The sequence below is a fragment of the Phoca vitulina genome, unplaced genomic scaffold (genome assembly GCF_004348235.1).
Source record: "Phoca vitulina isolate PV1807 unplaced genomic scaffold, GSC_HSeal_1.0 scaffold69, whole genome shotgun sequence".
NCBI lineage: Eukaryota > Metazoa > Chordata > Mammalia > Carnivora > Phocidae > Phoca > Phoca vitulina.
This window is the reverse complement of record NW_022589772.1, coordinates 4,326,058-4,347,553: the sequence shown is the minus strand read 5'-3', so window position 1 is coordinate 4,347,553 and position 21,496 is coordinate 4,326,058. Positions and strand designations below refer to the sequence as shown.

Genomic DNA, 21,496 nt, shown 5'->3' with positions numbered 1-21,496 from the left:
GGCTCCCTGCTCAGCGGGAAGCCTGCTTCTCCCTCTCCCACTCCCCCTGCTTGTGTTCCCTCTCTCGCTGCATCTCTCTCAAATAAATAAACAAAATCTTTAAAAAAAAAAAAAAAAAGAAGCACTGAGACTCTCAATGCAGCCAATGGCATGAATGAATGAATGAATGAATGTATGCATGCTGTGGTCCCTAATAAAAGCTTAGAGTCTTGTAGTCCAAATGATGCAACCATTGCTCTTGGCACCATTCTGCTACCCACCCCTCTCCCAGGAGCTGGGGAGCATGAAGGCAGAGGAAGATGGAATGAATGAAGACTAGACCCTAAATCGAAAAGCCAAATAAATAACATTGTATTTTAGGGGCAACTGTTAGGGGTAAAGGAGGGATGACCCACTAAAAAATCTTTCGCAGGCCATTAGAAAGATCCTTATATTCAGTGTTAGAAATGGCAGGGGACCTTGGAAGGTAGTTATGAGATCCTCTAACCCCACCAGCCCATAAAACATTTATTACAGTTATGTTCCATAGACACATATGTTGCAAATTTAGCTTTGGGAATTATCATTACTCTCTTGGGTCGGGGGAGGCATTGATGGGAGAAGGGGAGAGAGAACAGAAGCCGGAGGAAGAGAAAGAGAACATAACTCTCTAAATCTAAGAAGAGCCCATGCCAATTCATTGCTAGAAAATCTCACACAAATAAGAATTTGCATCAATTTATTATCATGTACACAGATGGGATTCTCAGTGCAAATATTTTTCGTTCCCACAATGGCTCATATGTCTTTTTCACTCGCATTCCACAAAGACCATTACAGATTGTTCTGTCCTTTCTGGAGTTTGGCAAAGTTTTGCCAAAGGAACACAGAGAGGACAGTTTGGCTGGTGGGTGTCCTACCGATGATGCTAAAGGGAGGGAGTTCAACGGGGCTAGAATTTGCGAGAGAAAAGGCCACTGACCCAGGATCAGCAGCAAGTATAAGAAGTTCTGATTCATGAGGGAGAGAACAAAGTGAAAAGCTGTTCTTTGGTACCAGGCACTCAGACCCTGGACATACGGTTAGGGCAGAAAAAAAGATTCGAAACCAAAACCAAAACCAAAACCAAAAACAAAGAACAACAACAACAACAACAAAAAAAAAAAAACCCAAAAAACAAAAAACACAAAAAAACAAAAAACCTCAAGGATTTTGATCAGCCCCCCCAGAACCTCGCCTTGTTTAAGGCTTTTGTTTTACAGACAAAGAAACTGAGGCCAGAGAGGAGAGGGGTTTTATTTAGGGTGACGGTGAAGATTGAGTTTTTGGAGATGGCAGTTGAGTGAGGATGGATGGAGGGGGAGGAAGATGAACAGGAAGAAGAGGAGGAAAGGAAGGATAAAGCGGGAGAGGGAATGTGTGGTCAAGCTCAGTGGGCTGCAAATATTTGGCTAAAAGCTGCCTGAAGAAAATACAAAGTCTGCCAAGATAGGGGCACCTGGGTGGCTCAGTCGGTTAAGTCTTCAACTCTTGGTTTCGGCTCTGGTCATGAACTCAGGGTCTTGGGATCGAGCCCTACATTGGGCTCTGCACTCACTGGAGAGTCTGAGAGTTTCTCCCTCTGCCCCTCCCCACCTCAAATAAATAAATAAATCTTAAAAAAAAAAGTTTGCTAAGATAGCAAAGTCCAGGGGCTCCTGGGTGGCTCAGTCCATTAAGCGTCTGCCTTCAGCTCAGGTTATGATCCAGGGTCCTGGGTTCGATTTCCACATCGGGCTCCCTGCTCAGCAGGGAGCCTGCTTCTCCCTCTCCGCCTGCTGTTCCCCCCCTTGTGCTCTCTCTCTCTCCCTCTCTTTCTCTCTGTCAAATAAATAAATAAAATCTTAAAAACAAAAAAGATAGCAAAGGCCACTACAGTTTTCACAACCGGGGGGTAGGGGTGGTGATGTGTGATTTTGATTGAGGGTAATGGCTCTTTTAGAGTTGTTCCCCTAAACAAAGGAACGAAAGAGGCTTACCAGAGACCATTCTGACCTTGTACCTTACAGCAAGGGAGAAAAAGACATTAATGCCTTGGAGTGAAACTGGAGCTTATCTTCAAACCCAGCTGTGAACAGCCTGCTTGAGAGAGCAGGTCAAGACTAGTCAGGTAGAAATGGCCATGTAGCTATGCTTTGTTTTATTCTGCTCAATATTTTGGCATTATTTGATTTCCTGACTTGAAGTGCTGATAATTCTCTCAGGCTTTTTTTTTTTAATATCGATCTATCTATCTATCTATCTATCTATCTATCTATCTATCTATCTATCTAAGTAATCTCTACACCCAACATGGGGCTCAAACTCATGACCCGGAGATCAAGAGTCACGAGCTCCTCCAACTGAACCAGCCAGGCGCCCCTATCTCAGGCTTTTGAGGTGCTTCTCACACACTTCTTTTCTGGTGGTTGGAAAACCCCCATTATTGTAGAAAGTTCCCCAGGAATTTCTTCCTTACTTGTCCTAAGGTCTAAGATGGAAGGGTTTTATTGGCAGAGACAGGAAAGCAGGACAGTTCAGGAAAAGCCTTCGAAGTGCCTTCATGGCTGTGAGTCTAAAGTTATCACAAAATAAAAAGTTAATTTACAAAATGTCTTCAAAGGGGCACCCGGGTGGCTCAGTCGGTTAAGCGCCTGCCTTCAGCTCAGGTCATGATCCCAGGGTCCTGGGATGGAGCCCCGCATTGGGCTCCCTGCTCAGCGGGGAACCTGTTTCTCCCTCTGCTGCTCCCCCTGCCTGTACTCTCTCTCTCTCCTGTTAAATAAATAAGTAAAATCTTTTAAAAAATGAAAAAATAAAAATAAAAAATGTTTTCAGAATGTGTTGTAATTCACACAGCCATGAGCGTATTACAGCTTCATCACTGGCCCCCTGGGACCATCCCTGTCTGGGAGACACTTGGGCCCGTTTCCTTCCCAAACCATTGTTCTGACAATGTGTGTGAGACATGGATTTCTATCTGTTTCCTATTGTTTCTATCCCTAAAGTTGTCACTTTTCTAATGGTAAATCTCTGAGTAATCTTTTGGGGGTAAAATCAGAGTTTGGCTGTCATCCAAAACAAAATTCTGCTTGTTTTCATGTTTTGGCTTTCCACCCTGCGTCTACTTCTCCCTCCCTATAACACACACACACACACACACACACACACACACACACACCCATGGTACTAGGACCATTGCATGTGAAATTATGATCTAGAAACCATTTCAGGTTTTTACAAAGGAGCCATAATTGAGCCACTGGTTGTCCTTCCTGCACACTTCATAAAACTTGGTAAAGGGACTTGGCAAAATCAAGCAATCACCTGTGTTCCTATCAAACTGAGGTTTTCGAGGGTTCCCTGTAAATACGAACGCTCTATTAAAGTGACAGTCTACCGGATTGGCAATGTGTTGTTAGGGCTGCCATTTTTGATCCCATACAGAAAGCTGGGCCTGCAAAAGATATTCAGAAGGCCTTCTCCTACCTTCTCATTTTTGGCTGGTCAAGAGCCAGCAACAAGTTTGAAACATCTCTCTCTGATTTGGGACAAATGCCTGTACGTTAACATTCATGAAAAGCCCCTCACACACATTTCGTCCCACCTGCAATACCCATTCCTTCAACTCGTATTCCTTGGGTGCCAACTCTGTGCCAGGTACATATTTTTCTCTTACTACAGTTGCTATTTATCATTCAAATCACATCCCACAATATCTACCCCTTTTGGAACAAAGGAAAATATTTATTTATAATAAAGTGGAACCATCTGGACATTTTGGTCTACTGGGCCCATATGTTTGTTTCTAAAGATAGGTCTTGAACTCCTCTGCAAATCAATAGCTATTTCAAGGCCCTGCATTCTGTACCTGACCTCTTTTGCTACAGAAAGTACGGGATTAACTTCAGCCCCATTGCCAGCAGTTTCGGAAGAAGGACGAGACTGAAAGATAAGCGTGGGGTTGGAGGCAGCATAAAACGAAGTCAAGAAGAATGGCGGATTAATGGTCTCACCAGCAGGACCGCTGAGCTGGCCACAAAGCTTAGCGTTGATACCCAACTGAAGGTGTCTGAGACCCAAATTCGGTGAGAAGGGCATGTGGTTGATGGCTGCGAATTTAGTCATTCTCAACGTCCTACCACAATAAAAAATGAGGGCGGACAAAAGGAGGAAATTCACAACACAGAAGATGGAGACTGGAATCATCTGTCGGGATCTGGAAGGAATCTCACTTCCTATAAAGCAGATAGAGCTAGATGGCGAAAATTCTTCTTAATTTTTTTTTTTACTTTTTTATTTAAACTCCAGTGAGTGAACCTACAGTGCAATATGAGTTTCAGGTGTACAAATGTAGTGAATTGACACTTCCTTACAACACCTGGCACTCATCACAACAGGTGCCCTCCTGAATCCCCATCCCCTACTTCACCCATCCTCGGGGTCCATATGAACCCACAAACTGGGAAGCCCATCCTCTCTTGCAGGAGTGCTGCTTGTTTTGAGATATCCAGAGTATTGTTCTCCACCCCACCCACAATCCTTCCACACGCCTTCAGAAATGGCAGCACCTAGAAAATGACAGGACCAGAGAATAAAGCACACAGACATCACTTCAACTCGCTGCTGAGGATGTGTTGGTGATCTGGGGGCATGCAAGTCAGAAGCAATGCTGGGAGGTTTATATTGGCCATTTTATTATGTCCCCACCAATGCCTTCCTCACACCTTCCCTATCCTTGGTTTTGCCCCATAATTTCCTAGGCTCTGGCCTTCTATACAGTGCTTATTGAGAACTAATTCCACAGGTTTAAAAAAATCATTCAAATGTTATATACTGCAAAACGAATTGATGCTCATTGGAAAACATCCAATGATACAGAACAGATAGAGTAAAAAAATCATGCTCTCCCTTTCCCCCTGCCCACTTCCACCCCTGAGATTACCACTCATAATGTGTTGGTATATGACCTTCCAGATCTTTCCATATGCATTCACATTCATGCGCACACACACCAGTTTTACATAAGGAAATGATAGTAGAAGTTGTATCCTGCACCTTGCTTTGTTTAAATAACGTATCTTGGGGATCCCTCCATTCGAGTACCCTTCGATGTCCTGCATTCTTTTTAACAATAGCACCAGGTCCCACAGATTGGGTGTATTCAACCAAGCCCCTATTGCTTATGTTTGGGTTCCTTCCATTTGTTTTGCTCTTAGGAAAATAATGCTGCATTGAATGCCCCATACACTTTTTTATAGAGGGGTCCAATGAATGCCCGTGTATGTACTGTGGACGCCTTTGTACATCTTGTACATTTTCATAAATCCTTCAGTATGATAGATTCCTTGGACTGGAGCATCTCCTTTTCAGATTTTCAGACGTTTGAGGTATGGTTGTACTTCCACATACGTTTGTGAGAGAGGGATGGCATTTTGTCAGTTACTGTGAAATACACAGGGACAAGAGATGCTGTTGCTATACACAGAGAGGCTTTCTGCGAGGTTAGCACTGAGAATGGGAATGAGATAATGCAGGGTGGGGAAGGAGTATGCAGCCTGCTACCTTTTCTCTCTTGCAGCTGTATGACTGAGAGCCTAAGGCTTAGGAAAGGCTTTATGGAGACCTGTCCACAGTACCTCTGCCGAAAGGATGGACGGACCTACCTTACACTCCCACCGAAGGTCCTCACTACCGAGGACAGAGGTAGTGACCTGTCTTCTTTCCAGAAGGCAAAGATTTGGCAAGCCATCCCGAAAGGCTAACAACTTCTGATCTATATGGGGCTACCTAAGGGCTGGGACTGTGATTTCTTTGTGTTCATGTCCTGGCCCTAGTTACCAATTACACAGTGTACTTAAATGGCTAGAGGTTGGTGATAATGCCATTTAATTTTCTGAGTAAAGGGAAAGAGCAATGGTGTTAGAAATGGGCCCTTTTATGGAGCTGCTGCGATAATAGCCATGGAGAGAGGAAAGTCTGGCCTGGTGCTGTGGAGGGTTGAATTATTTGAGCTATTCACACTTACTGCTTCTCTGTTGGCAGGTTGCCGGAAGATATCACCATCAGAATGTTCCCACGACAATTCTCCATCCCCTGTTTATTATAAAATAAAGAAAGAGTCATACATACATAGAAGGGAAAACCATTACCCTTGTGACCTAGCCACGTTTTTGGTTCTATGATCCCAAATTTCTCCAGACTTCTAACTGTTGTTAAGACGGCTATCCTTCCGGGCGCCTGGGTGGCTCAGTCGGCTGGGTGTCTGACTCTTGATTTCGGCTCAGGTTATGATCTCAGGGTCGTGAGATTGAGCCCCGCACCAGGCTCCATGCTGTGTGTGAAGCCTGCTTAAGATTCTCTCTCTGCCCCTCCCCCCGTCTCTCTGTCTCTGTCTCTCTCTCCCTCCTGGAAAAAAAAAAAAAAAATGGCTGTCCCTCATAAAGTGACCCTGAAAGATTTCTCTCTGGGCCTGCCTCATTTTTCAAAAACAACTCTGAAGAAAGTTGACACTTTTTGAAAGAGCCCATCCATTCACACTGTACAAAATTTGGGAAACAAAAGGGAAAATAATAACTTTCCACTGTGATATAGCCATCAGCCTCACTTTTGCTTATTTTATTCCAGTGACAGCTAAGTATTTCACAGGTCATACTTAACTTGTGTTTAAACTACCTTTCAAAAATGAGAGTTTCAAGGATTAGGTCTGTCATAATTTGTTAAATTCACCCTTATGTCTCTGAGAAGTTATGACCTGGTCTGAAAGTTAAGGTAAAACTTGTGGTGGCTGGAATGTTTACATAACTGATACTCAAGATGTACTCCTCTGTTTTTGCCTGAGATTTCTTCTTCTGGGTCTGTGTGTTCTAGTCTCTGAACAGTGAACAGCTATCATTGCCTCATTGTCAGAGTACTGCTAGTAGGAGGAAGATCCTACTTTCAGCCTTCAGAACAACACAGCACAGACAGTGATAATCCTCAGCCGATTAAAGATCACAAACCACAGGACAATTTCCAAGGCTATTACCTTGTGTTATCGATGACCAAGGAAGTTGATGGGAAGAGCTTGGTCTTACTCTTGGTATCAATGAAACCATGTATTTCACAGGATAACAGGAAATACCAAAAAGTATCAGCGTTAAGAATTTTCTATTTGAATTTATCCCTCGAGCTTTCAAAATCTGCTTGGACATAGTAACATGTTACCGGTTCAAGGAGGTGGTAGTATTATGAGGGAAAATTAGGTAATATCATTGGGTTTTAGGACTTGCAAAAGACCCCGAAATTCCTTTGATAGCAATATTATCAGGTAGTGATATGTAACGAAGTTATGGTTTTAACCCTTCATGATTTAAAGATCATCTCATGGAAAAAAAATAATGCATTGTCAAGATGTGCTTGGGAGAGGGGCGCCTGGGTGGCTCAGTCGGTTAAGCATCTGCCTTTGGCTCAGGTCATGATCCCAGAGTCCCCGGATCGAGCCCCACGTCAGGTTTCCCGCTCAGTGGGGAGTCTGCTTCTCCCTCTGTCCCTCCCCTCTCTCGTGTTCTCTCACTCTCTCTCTCAAATAAATAAATAAAATCTTTAAAAAAAGATGTGCTTGGGAGATATAGACTAGGTGAGTGATCAGTAAGATATAATCATGGAAAGCTTCTTAAAAGAATCAGTCATGTCTTTAGAAGTAGACACTATAGGGCATAAACACACAGTGATGTGGGCAGAGGGGAGCCTGACCGAAGGGAATGGCATTTGCAAAGGAGCAGAGCTTTGGAAACAGCAAGGAACACACTGGAGACAGCCAGCAAGGTGTGGCTGGAGTAGAAAGTTCAGATGTGAAACAAGAGAAATGGGGATGGTGGAGAGAAAGAAAGGAAGGGGGGGGGGAGTGGGTGAAGAGGGAGGTAAGGAGGGAGGGAGACCGGTTGTTGACGTAAATAAGGGTGGTAAATATTTGCTGTGTAGACTTCAGAAAGAGGCTAAAGAATTCACATTTTATCTTGCAACCAATTTTTATGTAGAGGTTCCTACAGTAAAAGATGGTGATTTGTGGCAGCTTCTCCTGGTGATGGAGTGTCCCCTACCTGGGGAGCACCTGGAATCTGGGAGGCCAAACAAGAGGCTGTTGTAGTAACATGTGACAGGCCCTGAGAATCTCTGAAATGATGGAGAAGGGGCAAATCAGACTACTTCAGATAAAAAGGCAATGATAAGATCCTGATGGGAGATCTGATAACAGAGGAGGATGGCAAAAGAGAATACAGTGTAAAAGGAGGCTAAGGTGGGGGTGGTGGTGGGAGGGCACATGGGTGGCTCAGCTGGTTAAACATCTGACTCTTGATTTCAGCTCAGGTCATGATCTCAGGGTCCTGGGATCGAGCCCCGCATTTGTTGGGCTCCACGCTCAGAGGGGAGTCTGCTTGAGGATTCTCTCTCCCTCTCCTTCTGCCCCTCTCCCCTGCTCTCTCTCTCTATCTCTCTCTCTCTAAAGTAAATAAATAAATCTTTAAAAAAATTTAAAAAGGAAAGGATGCTAGCTTTGCAAATCTGAACAGCTGGGAAATGGCACTGCCCTTGACAGTGAATGAGTAGGGATGAACTTAAATGTACTTGGTCCCTTTTCGCTGGCAGTGGCGGGTCTAAGCTTTGTCGTGAGCTAGATGAAAATAGGGGACCGGAGAGAAGACTGGAAACCAGAAGAGATTCACCAGCAAATGGCAGAACACAATGGAAAAGCTATAGGATGTGTTTTCGAGTAAGTAGCCCAAAGAGAACAAATCACAAAAGAAAAATGATAGAAGAGCTTTCTTCACCAAACACGCCCTTTGCAAACATAGATTTAATGGTTGGTACTAACATGGAAGATTTACTTAGCATGACCCTCTGAGAAGTTCCATTTATTGCATTTAGACCCTAGAGTCTTGAACGGGCTTTTAGACAGTGTCTTGAAATACTTAGAGTCCAGGCAGAATCCCAAAGCAGGTAGTCCCTGTTAAGTGACCAGAGAGGTGAGATGGCATGGGAGCAGATGGCTAATGTCCTGCAACCCAAGTTCAGACGAACATGTCACAACACCTAAGCACTCATAGGCAGGCATGTGTGCCTCAACTGGAATGATTTCACTTCAATTATAAACTCCTGGAGCCATTACTTCTGTATATATCTTCTCAAGTAAGAATGACTACTCTTTTGGTTGCCTTTGAGCTTCTGACGTCATCGAAATGGCATTTGCTAAGCTGGAATGTTCTGTATGTAAGGAGTTATTCTATATAACTTGAACCATAGTTACACTGGAAGAATCTTCTTCGGCATTCACATTTTGTTCAGCTGTGACCTGGGCCAAATCTGTCTGGAGAGCTGATTATAGGTCTGTCCATTTACCATCTTAGACACTATAGTTTAGATATATTGAAGATATATCTAAGGGACAAAATACATCAAAGAAAAAAAAATTAGCACCAGTACCCTAAAACCTGTTCCGTTGCTTTTTTTTTTTTTCCCTGATTTGCTGGACAAATTATCTTGAAAGGGAGCTTCTTTTTTTCAGCCAAGGCCTTATTGAAAAAACAAAAAACAAAAAACAAAAACAAAACAAAACAAAAAAACCACTGATTCTAACGGAGACAGACGGATTCTAGTTAATTCCGAGAAGCAACAAGATGTAATTTTAACCAATTTTTAAAACCAAAATGAAAAACAACTCTAGTGTACTGTATGTCAAACAATATTCTTTTAACCTTAAAAGCCACATGTGTTGTTTACTCAAACCTCAATTATATTCTGAGTGGTACCCTATGGAGTTAAATGGCTTGGCTTTCTGGTAATGAGAGAAATGGGGAACAAGCATTTGAAAAATGGTCAAAAGCTAGGCTACAATTCAGACTGTTTATAACTCCCATTGCTTACATTAATCTCTGGTGAGCTTGAGTAAGTCACAGAAGTAAACCCTGTCCTCTCAAAAGGACTAAGTGTACAATGAGATTATTAGATATCCATAAAGATAAGCCTCAGAAAGCAAAACTACGCCAGCATGTGGCCACATCTGAACCACACATAACATCATAAAGAGCGTGTCCCATAGGTCCCGACGGATCTGGGACAACCCAGTTTCACGCCTCTTTTTCTGGCAGGCATGATTACTAAGATGGCCCTCTCACTTTCAAAAGTGTCTTGGTTTGGATGAGAAGATATGCAGTCGCTCTAATCATAAGGCACATGGAAAGGAAATGAATCCCTGAGACTGGGGCGGGGTTGGGGGGAGTGGGGAGTGATCCCTGTGACAAGGGAAAGTGATCTCTGTACTTCCAGAGGAACGTGTCGAAATCAGCAGAATCAGGGCAAAGAGTGAAAGGGCTTTTGAGGGAAATCAGGAGAGTGTGGAGAGGAAGAGAGCGATTGTCGTCTCTCTGAGACCTACTATGTGCCAGGTTCTGGGGTGGGCCACTTGATAGCCAGGAGAGAATACTCAAGCTGGAGAGGAAAGACAGAGTGGAAGCAGATGACTCGGGGGGCCTCTGCCAAACATCCAATTCCATAAATTCTGTTGAGAGGGAGCAAGCATGCTGAAATTTGAGCGAAGCTTTGAAGAACCTGGGTAGAAGGATTCCCCGCTGGTAGACCTTGGAGCTAACAACAACGACATATAGTACTGCAAGAAGTCCTCCAGTGTTTTGTAGATAGTCATGTTTTCTGGAAAATACTCTGCTGTCAAATAAAGCACTTTATTTTGGGGGCTGTCAATACAAGCTCTTAGCATTTTCAACAAACTATCTGCTTGAGAAACACTAAGACACAGACAAGGAGGAGCTCCTGCCAAGAGCAGCTAGCCAAATCGGAAGAAGAGTACAAAAGCATTTATCCAGAAAAATCAGAAATACATACTTTTTAAAAAGAGCATTATGGGAGATGCATGTGTTTGTGAGAGCAAATCCTGGGGGGGGGCAACAGAGAAGCTATTAGCAGGATGGTACCCACAACCCACACTCTGCTCTTTCAATGGCTACGTAGATCCGAGTTGATAGTTAGAAATGGGGTCTCTGGGTCGTCCCAGTAAATCTGCTGGAAACATTACCATATCTGGCCCTGGGGAGCAGAGTTGTCATGAAGTCTGTTCCCCCCAGTAGCCTCAGAGTTCAGAGTCCCCAAAGCTGCTCCATATCCCCAAGTTGAGAGGCAACAGGACAGTCATGGCTAAGAGAACAGCCCACGCCAGCTAGACTGCCTGGGTCCAAACCCTGGCTCTGCTCCTTCTTGCCTGGGTGACTTTAGGCAAGTGACGAACCCCTCTGAGCCTTAGTTTCCTTATTGCTAAAATGGAGACGAAATAACCTAGGCCGGAGGGTGGTGGGGATGAAATGGGTTAGTGTGCGCAAAGAGCTTAGAACAGGGCCTGGCCCACCAAGTGTCATTCCCCCTCTTCTTCTCATCCTTTCCCTCCGCTTCTTCCTCCTTCACCTCAAGAGTAGCTTACCCATGGGGAAAACCCAACTGAAGGACTCCCGTGAGCATGCGACGTGTCTAACAAGGAAAGGCTCTGGATTAAACAAACAAATGAAGCCTAGCAGTAAGAAAAGCATTTATGCCTGCACGTAGGAAAGGGAATCCTCTCATTTTGAAATCATTCCATTTGGAAAGCCAGGATCCTGGATGCAGAAAAAAAAAAAAAATGGCCACGAGAATGCTTTCAGCTCATTCCTTCTGAACTGGCTGAGATTCTCTCATCATTATGCTAGCCGTCTCCTTATTATCCTCTTTGTCAAAGAGGCGGGTGAGTTTCAATGAAATCCCTTATTCTCTCTTGGTTTAAAATGAGGCTGAAGAGGACAGATATCTGCTTCATTGGGAGAGAGTGCAATTTTATACTCCTAAAGTGGAGTGGTCAAAGTCCAAGTACCCAAAATAAAGAGAGTTCCGAGCTACAACATCCATACATGGAAAATAACAAGCTGATGGAGAAGGGAAGCTCAGAGATCTAGCAATGTTTACTGCTGGTAAACCTGGGAATGAATGGAAAGCAGTCAGTTTAAGGTCCTTCAATCCACAAATACTACATTAGCCCCCTGGCCCTATATCCGAAAAGGAATGGGATGTCTGGCGGGAGTAGGGGACGTGCGGCTGGTTTTAATGGCTAAAGCCAAGGAGTAAGTGGATGTAGTCCTTCCAGTGATTTGCTTGAATAACTGGATCCTGGTATCCACTGTCCACTTTGCCCGGGCTACGGAGACTTGGACTTGTTAAGTTCTTACTGTTGTGTGACAGAGGTAATATTCACATCTGACTTCCCCTGCCTGACATGGCTCCTCTCACTCATGTTTCTTTTCCCCTCTCTTTAGGCTGTCAGTTGACAAATCAGACTAATTTCTAGAAATACCGGGGTCTAGGCTCATGAAGACTATTCCAGTGAGAATAATGGACACAGGCGGTCATGGTATCCCTTGGAGTACTTAGAAGGACAGGGCTGAAGGAAGAGTGGCTTTAACCTGTGAAGAAATACTTGCTCTGACGTGCTTTGCTGGGGATTCCTTACTTTTCTTGTAGAACCAGACAACTATAGACATGAAAAAACCCCCAATCCCAGAGCAGGATGGGGCATTTCTTCCACATGGCCAATCAGGAATCAGGGCTATTATTCATTTGTTAAGCTCAGTATGAAAGTCAATGCGGTCTCATCCACGGTCTGAAGGGCTTTCTAAGAAGAAACATTCTAGACTTAAGAGACATGCCAAGAAGGAACACGATGACCGCAGAAGGTGGGAGTGCTGGGAGTGTCAGCAAGCACGTGGAGATGAATTCTGAGCACAGGGGATGGAGAGAGAACAAAAGAAAGCTAGGAAGTTTCTATGGAAAAAGAAAGGTTCTGGTGGGGATTTAGAAGAAGAGAGGAAGGCCAAAGGTGGGATATCTCTCGGATGGTCCCATCTTCATGAACATGAACGGGTCACCTGAGAACAGGGCTCATTAATGATGGTCAGACTCTTCTATCACTCCGAAAAGATCAGAGTGTTTCAGCACATTTCAAAGTTTAGGTGAGAGCACAGCAACTCAAAAACCATAAATGATGGGTTCATTTTTATATTTTTTTGAGAAGTATGTCTCACTAACGATGTTTCCTTCCTTATCATTATGACCCAGCGATGCTACTGTTTCTGCAGGAAATGTGGACAAAAGCAAAAACGATGCTAGACTGACACATGAGCATCTACATTTGGAGGTGCTGTTATTTTCTCCAGTTTTGTTTGATTTTGAGAACTTTGAAAACTTGGGTAGATTTTTATGATGTTAAAAAAAATGAACTACCTTGTGCACCACTTCCCTCAAGATCTCTGAGTTCCAGCCAAGATGGCATCTCAGGTGTAATTTTGCTGTTTTATTGGAAAGAGAAATCAAGAGTCTTAGGTAAAAGGGCACTTGTCTTGAGTACTGACAAACTGCTTTTAAACAGTTGCTTCCAGTTTTCAGTTACCTTGTGGAAGTTCATAGAGGTAGCTCAATTTCATAAAAAGAGATTCAATTTTCTCCTTTGGCTCTTTGCAAACGTGTTGGATAAATGAGCTTGGGTTGAGTACGTTGGGAGTTCAGTCATCTCTCCTGCCTCCCTAGCTAGGATGGCACGTGGAGTGCTGTCAAGAGTTTTCATAGCTGTAGCTCTCTTTCTTTTTAATAAATCCACCATAAGCTATGCTTAATTCTATGCTAGGGGACACAGAGGAAGAAGGTGTTCCTTTCTCAGTTAAGGAGCCAAGACCCATGAAACAATGAACAATACAAGAAAATATTTAAATGCTGGGCTCTATAAACCAGACTAAGCCCTGAAAGTGGTCCAAGAAGGAGCTCAAGGAGGACTACAGTTATCAGGTCGGGCTCTTTAGAATGGGTGTGACTCAGGCTGGGCTCTTGAAAGATGGGTAGGATCGTAATCCGCAGAAGAGAGGAGGGAAGCTATTCCAAGCTTGTGGGGAGTAAGAGCTAAGAGAGGCACATAACAGGAGTGAAAGTGGGAAGGAACATGGCATATTTGAGGACAAAGAGAACAGGCAGCCTGGAGTAGAAGGTGTGTTTGGGTTGGTGTCAGACAAACGAGGATGAGTAATAGGTCAAGGAAGGGTCAGCTTGCTTTATAGAGCACCTTTAAAAACAATCTGAAGACACTGGATAATGTGATAAGACATGGTAGGCACTGACCAACACGATCAAGTAGTTGCGTCAGAAGAAAAGCCTGGACTAGAGTAGTATGCACATGTACAATGGAGGAAGAACAGTCATAGACTCCTGCAGCCCACGGTGGCCAGTTTCATGGGGAGACCAGAAGTCAGGGATCCTGGGAATGTAAGACTGTCATTGGCTATGTCCCTAACCTTTGAGTCCCACCTCCCTTGCCCTGGGGTGCAGGGAGCAAGAGGAACGTGGTGTGCGTTGAGGCTGGAGAGACAGCCCTAGGAGTCTTCTTTCACCTCCCTCACGAGGTCTACCCCTCTTCATTACTTGCTTTTCCAACCCCTTTCCCTGTAGCACCTGGCACAGTTGCCATTTCATATCTACTCGTGATAAACGTGTCTTCCTCACTACACTCCGCGAGGGCAGGTCCCTGGTTTGTTTTGTTCACCATTGTCTCTCCAGCACCAGCACAGCGCTAGGTACTCGGTGGTTGCTCCAGAAGTGTCTGCTGGGTGAAAGAAGGTAGACATTTCCATTCTTTCAGCCTATAAAGAGAGAGCGGTGGGACAAAGGTGTTCCCCTGTGGTTGCGAGTGGGTAGGTTGAGGCCATGATGGGAAGAGCTGGGCAGTATGGTTACTCTTCTAGGATTAGCTGCCTGTGCCAATGTGTCACACACGTTCTCTCTCCCCCTCTATGCCCTTGCCCTAGGAGAGGTCCCTTGTCACGTTCCCATGAATGGCTCCCACCAGGGAGTGTAAGAGCTTGGGGCTCTAGAGCCAGGCTGACAAGGTTCAAATTCTAGCTCTACCACTCACTGCCACATATCCTTGGGCCAATCACGGAACTTCCCTGCCTCAGTCTCCTCATCCGTAAAATGGGGCTAATAACAGTTCTAACTTTGTTGGGAGGATTAAATGAGATATTACGCACGTAAGTACTTAGACTACAGCCTGGCACAGAGTGTGACATATGTACACTGTCTACACGGGCTTGGCTCTCAATACAGCAAAGAGCCTATCCCCAAAACCTCTCCCTTGTCTAGAGTCCAAGTACATAGCCTTCCCCTTTGCTTTGGCAAGGTAGGCAGGAGACGGGAAGCAGCAATGATAAGCAGGGTAGAGGCAAGTTGGGGGTGGGTCTGGGTTTGAGGCCTGCCTGCCCAGAATGTGGCAGTCGTATGAGAATTTTCTTCTGATCAAGTTTCCCTTCAGGTTCCAGTGGCTGTTTGCACGCCACTTCCAGTCCAGATGAGGTTTGCTCAAGTGCCAGCAAGGATATGCCCCCTGCCAATGTTCTGACCACCCCAGCCTCAAGGACAGGTCTAAATCCCTGAGGCTGGGGTTGAGATCCAGTCCGTGGCTCAGACTGCCACGTGACCCAGGAAGAGAGGCGCGCACCCGGGTCTGGGGATGGCGCAGACAGCCTGTGTCAATGGGGCCCTTTATGTGCAAGCTCAGCACTCAAAAGTTATTTCTTCGGCAGTATTTTGCCTGCATTTAGGGTGGTCAGCATAGGGGAGAAGTGTGTCTGCATTCCCTGCTGTAGGAGTAATATGCTTATGCAAGACAGACCTTTGTAGAAACATCGGTTAAGCAGAAAAAAAAATAATGAGGTGCTTCCAAAATTAGCACTTCAAAGGAGATTCAATCACATTCTACACAACTGAAAGATGTAAAGAAATTAGGGGCAGAGAGAAAAGCATCAATTTTATGAAAGTGGAGGATTGAGCCTTCACAGGGAAAGATGAAAGAGAAGGGTTTATTGAGGCTGGAGGAGAGATGGCGGAGAAAGAACCTCGCGAATTGGCAGGTGTGTGAAGGGATAGCGCATGATCAGGCAGAGCTCGCTTTTATGTGTTGCTTCTGAGGGCACCATAAAAGGAAAGAAAGTTAAATTGTGACAAGAGAAGAGTCGAGAAGATGGTGAGTCCCAGGATCTGTTACCACAAGAGGGACGAGAAATGACGTTGTATGTGTGGAGATTAAGCAAAGAAAAAAGGCAAGACTATCAGACAGAGAGGAGAGGGTGCAATCGTACTTAACCCCAGGCCAATAAATACAATAATATTATATGAAATATAATCATTGTCTCGTATGAAGCAACAACTCTGTATAAGAATTTCCCCTAGCTCTTCACGTCATCTTGGTTAATTTTTACAACCTTTCCATGGGTGATAGGTCCTATAATCTCCATTTTCAGAGCTGAAAAAAAACAAGGCTCTGTGGGGGAAGCAGCTCGCCCGAGGTAACATCACTAGTAGGTGGGAGCTCCATAACACCAAATCTGAGTCCTTCTGGCTTCAGAGCCTATGTCCGCTGCCCCACACCGTCTCTCAGAGGCAATAACATGTCTTTTGGCAATTTCCTTTCTCTTATGAATTGTTCTTCAGTTTAGATTTCTCACCGTATCCTTTTCCCCCAAACAAAATAATCTCAGCCTGACAAGGGGCTTATAGCACCTTGCTGGTTATGTGAGCAACCACGTGTATGCGTCTGCTCCATACAGTTTCTCTTCCCTTCGGAGCAGACTCAAGTGACGTTGGGGCAAAGGTGGGTAGGGAGATGAGGAACAAAATACCCATCTCTTCTGGCTTAAATGTCATAGCTGTACTGACGTACAGACACACGCACTGTGAGAAAGCGGGAGAGAAAGATCCAGGGCCTTCTTGGAGCACAAACCAAATCAGGCTGTGTGGCTAAATCCACACTGACTTGTGAAGACCACTAGAAAGAGCATATGAAAAGGGATGAGCATACACTGGTACTCAGAACAAGGTCATTTCTTCCTTTCTTTTTTTTTTTTTTTTAAAAGATTTTATTTATTTATTTGACAGAGAGAGAGAGAGCACAAGCAGGGAGAGTGGGAGAGGGAGAGGGAGAAGCAGACTCCCTGCCGAGCAGGGAGCCCGATGTGGGACTCGATCCAAGGACCCTGGGATCATGACCTGAGCCGAAGGCAGACACTTAAACCACTGAATGACCCAGGCGCCCCAAGGTCATTTCTTCCTAAAAGAAATATTACTTACAGTGTCCTGAAGGGCAATGGGGGAGGAAAAACCACCTGGGGATCAGAAATGACCGTGAACCAATGGACAGCCAGCACCACCCCTACCACAGTCCATCGGTAATTCAGAGGCAGAAGACACAGCAATAATATATGTTAGTTGCATCTAATTCAAACTGTAATTTCAGCAGTATTTCCAAGCTAGCGTGTGTTCATTCAAAGAGTGCCTACTCTGTACCTAGAGCAGGGAGGGGTAAGAAGAGATGAACCAGAAATAGTTCCTGCCTTAAGGAGCTCAGAATTGGTAGGGAGGGTAAGACATGGGTACACATAATTAAAAAAAAAAAAAAAGTAACACAGTGATTAATGTTACAGGAGCATCACCCGGTAAGGGCGGAGGAGTCTCAGAAAGGAGGAAGGTTTACTCCTAACCTACAGGATTGAAAAAACAAAATGCTTCGTGGAGGAGGTGGTAGTTGGGCTGGCCTTTGGATAAGCAGGAATTCGGGGTGGAGAAGTGAGGGATGGCAGTGGGAAGGCAGAGAAGAGAGAAAGGCCTTCCATCTAGTACTTACTGTAATGCGGCCAGAGGACTGCCTGCGTCAGAATCTGAGGAGGCCGTGTTTGAACTCCATCTTGAGAAACCCGTAGGATTTCCACAGACAGAGATGGAAGGAAAAGGATTTTCCAGAAAGAGGCAATGTTCCCTCCTCTAAGATCTTGCTGTACACGTGCAGTTCTTACTTAGGCAGCCACTTTGTTCCCCTGACCTCCCCGTTCCTTATCATGAAATGGCTGTCACTCATTCATTGGTTGCTGTATGGTTGGAAGTAGAGGCTCTGACCAATCAGAGAGTGGTATCTGTTACTTTTCTATTGCTTTCAGGTTTCGGACTTTTAATATGCTCAGTTTAAGTGCACTAAACTCAAACAGAAACCACTGTTCGGGGCTGCCTCCCGTCATCTCCGTGGTCTCAGGAATGGATTCTCAAAGCAGAGTCTACGGACCACCTGCCTCCGAGTGGACAATGGGGTCTGCCCACATGCACATCCCGGGACCCCACCCCAAAGCCGTTGAATCACAATCTTGCAATTGTTGTCTGAGGCTCTGAAAGTTCTCCAGGTGATTCTGAAGCGCACTACAGTTGGAGAAATCTTGAGGGGGGAGAGCGAAGGCACGAAGGCAAGAGAGCAAAGGGATACTGTGAGTAGAATCTGATGTGTGTGAATGGAAGAATGTGGGCCTAGAAAGGTAAGCTGAAGCTACGGTGTGGGAGGCCTTCACTGTCTGGGGCAGGGGGTGGATGTGTATTCCTGGCAACAGGGAGCCATTCTTTTCAGGGGCAAAGTGAAGTGGGGGAGAGCCTGGAGTCTGCACTCACTAGCTACGTAACCTTGGACTAGGCTGTTAACCTCGCTCCGCCTCAGTTTCATCATCCATAAAATGGGAATACTCATCATACTCATCACACAGGGTCATCATGGGAGTAAATGAGTTCATGTGAATGAAGTATTTAGAACTGAGACTGGCGGGGCGCCTGGGTGGCTCAGTCGGTTAAGCAGCCAAATCTTGATTTCGGCTCAGGTCATGATCTCAGGGTCGTGAGATCGAGCCCCACTTGGGCTCCACACTGAGTGTGGAGCCTGCCTGGGATTCTCTCTCTCTCCCCCTCTGCCCCTCCCCACCCCCCACTTGCATGCTTGCACTTTCTCTCTCTCTCAAAAAAAAAAAAAAAAAACTGACAGGCGTTAGTAAGTACAATATGTGTCAGCACAAATACTTTTTTTTTTTAAAGTAAGCTCTACGCCCAACGTGAAACTTGAACTCATGACTCTTTCAACTGGTGGCCCTTAAAATCAGTGTTTCCTTCCTCCCTTTTGTGAATGGACTGCCCTCCCCCCCCAACCCCGGCTAAAAACTGAGGCCACCATAGAAAATCCCCTTGCTTCCGACACTGGCCAGGCAGTTCCCTGTCCTCTAAGTCCTGCTCTCCAGAACGGCAGCAGCCCTCTGTCTCGGGCTACGGGACACATACCTCTGCACACCCGGCAACAGGAATCCGGAACAGAGACTGGGAACGCACAGGTCAACTTGGGGCAAGTCTTGAGACCGCAGTACACATTCCCCTCCTGCGAAGGAGAAACAGAATTGAAGGTCAAGAGGACCTGGGATGAGCAGGGACTCAAAACATTCCTCTTCTTCTCAGTGTTCTCCCAAGGTTAGTTCTAGACACTTCCTAAATGTCATTATGCTTTATTTTTTTCTGTTTACTCTTTCTCCATGCCAGAGACTATGTTACTGAAGAGCTGGCCCTCCTCTTTGGACCTCCTGGTCAAAGATGGCACAAAAGCAGTCCGTGTAAGGGACGCCATCGGCCTGCCAAACCCCCAAATATGGTCTTGCTCCTCTCTTTTCCGTTCATTATATCCTCTGGTCCCCATCACACCCCAGCTGGATATTGGGATTTCAGGGAATGCAGATTTGCATGAGAGCCACCTTTTATAACACTCCAAACCATGGAGACAAGTTCTCTGGGGTAATACAAAACTACACAAATGATCTGAATGGACAGTTCCGTTCAGCACAAGGCAAGGGAGAGGAGCAAATTTACCTGCTATGTCTGTCTTTACATACTTTCCACTTCCTAAAGTTCTATGTTCCAAACATCATTCCTTAAACCTTGTTCTTTTTTAAAAAAATATTTTATTCATTTATTTGAGAGAGAGAGAGAGCACGGGCAGTGGGAGGGGCAGAAGGAGAGGAGGAAGCAGACTCCCCACTGAGCAGGGAGCCCTGACATGGGACTCGATCCCAGGAGCCCGAGATCATGACCCAAGCCGAAGGCAGACGCTTAGCCAACTAAGCCACCCAGGCGCCCCTAAACCTTGTTCTTAGAAGCATATTATTCTGGGGCTAGAAGGGTCCCTGAAAAGTCATTAGGAAGGGAAGGCCACAACCAAATTCTCCTAAACTACCGAGATACCATATTTTTACTAAAAGTCCCTAAGGGAGGAGATTCTAGAACTTCCTTCAGCAATCCAGTGTTTAATGCCCTTAAAGGCAAAAAAGTTCCTACATCAAACTTCATTCCCTCACACTTGAGTTGAAACAGCCATTTTCTTCCATTTTCTGGTTCTACCTCTTACATTCTCTGCACTGCCCAATTCCATGAAGATATAATCAATATACTTTATTCCTAAGGTATATACGGTTCTTCAGACAAGTAACATCAGAGGAATAACCATGTTTTGCTGAGAGAGTTCTCACTGCAGGGCATCAGGGGAAACTGGTTGGGAGAATACACCAGAGATGGGAGCCAAGAGATAGCCCCATTTTCTTGTGAATTGGACTGACTGGCCTTAGATGGCACTGATTGATTTTCTGCTCATGGCATCCCCAAGGCTTCAGATAGTTGAGTCCTTCTGATGAAGGCTTTGCTGGGGTGACTGTTTTAAAAAAGAGGACAGTTCAAGACCATCAGCGCATGTTTATCCATTTAAACGGTCCTAAAGCTTTAATAAAGACCAGGATATGATTGGGTCTGATTTCTTTCACACAGGTCAGGGTTGTTCAGGGTTCATGAAAATCAGGGAGTCTGGGTTGACAGGGAGGCTTAGGATTTAAATGCAATTCGTCTTGGGGCATCCTGGGTGGTTGAGTCGGTTAAGCGTCCAACTCTTGCTTTCAGCTCAGGTCATGATCTCAGGGGTCGTGAGATCGAGCCCCGTGTTGGGCTCCGTGCTCAGCAGGGAGTCGGCTTGAGATTCTTTCCCTCTCCCTCTGCCCCTCTCCCCGCTTGCTCTCTCTCTCTCAAATAACTCAATCTTTTAAAAAAAATAAATGCAATTCGTCTTCCTTCCAAACACCTTACAGTGTAGGCTCCAAGTAAAGGTGTAAACACAGGAGGAGCTCTGGTGTTGAGGTAGGGCCAGCAGGGACATTAGGACGCCAGGTCTTACCGAACAGCTGCACTGGGTACACTGATTGGGTTGCCGGTTCTGAAAGAGCCCTTCAGCCACGAACAGCTCACCGTGTTGGTAAGTGGTCCCGTTGTACTCACACGACTTGCTGGTCACCTTATTGTTTGCCGGGGGTAGGGAGTCTTCTGGGACAGGGTGGAGAAAAACCACACCGAGTATTGGCATCACTGCAAAGAATTTCATAAATCCCGACAGCAGATGGGGCTGTACCATGTAGAAGGAGTTAAAAGATAATCCCTGATTCAGTGGCTGATAAAGCAACCAGACAAGAATGGCAATGGACATGACCATCCATCTATTCTTGCATTTGTTGAGCATTTACTGAGCGCCTACTATGTGCCAGGTACTGTGATGGGCACTAGA

General features: G+C 45.2%; 1 protein-coding gene across 5 annotated transcripts in view; it reads right to left on the bottom strand.

Moving 5' to 3' along the window:
- CHRDL1 (chordin like 1) overlaps window positions 1-21,496 on the bottom strand; it is a 112,787-nt gene that overhangs the window by 17,899 nt on the left and 73,392 nt on the right. For 3 of the 5 annotated variants that reach the window (XM_032392776.1, XM_032392773.1, XM_032392774.1), the window contains exons 5-7: window positions 21,113-21,258; window positions 19,189-19,282; window positions 6,026-6,093 (exon numbers count right to left, since the gene is read on the bottom strand). In XM_032392776.1, the coding sequence (XP_032248667.1) occupies window positions 6,026-6,093; window positions 19,189-19,282; window positions 21,113-21,258 (308 nt within the window). The remainder of the gene's footprint in view (window positions 1-6,025; window positions 6,094-19,188; window positions 19,283-21,112; window positions 21,259-21,496) is intronic. The other 2 variants (XM_032392777.1, XM_032392775.1) reach the window with 1 other exon arrangement.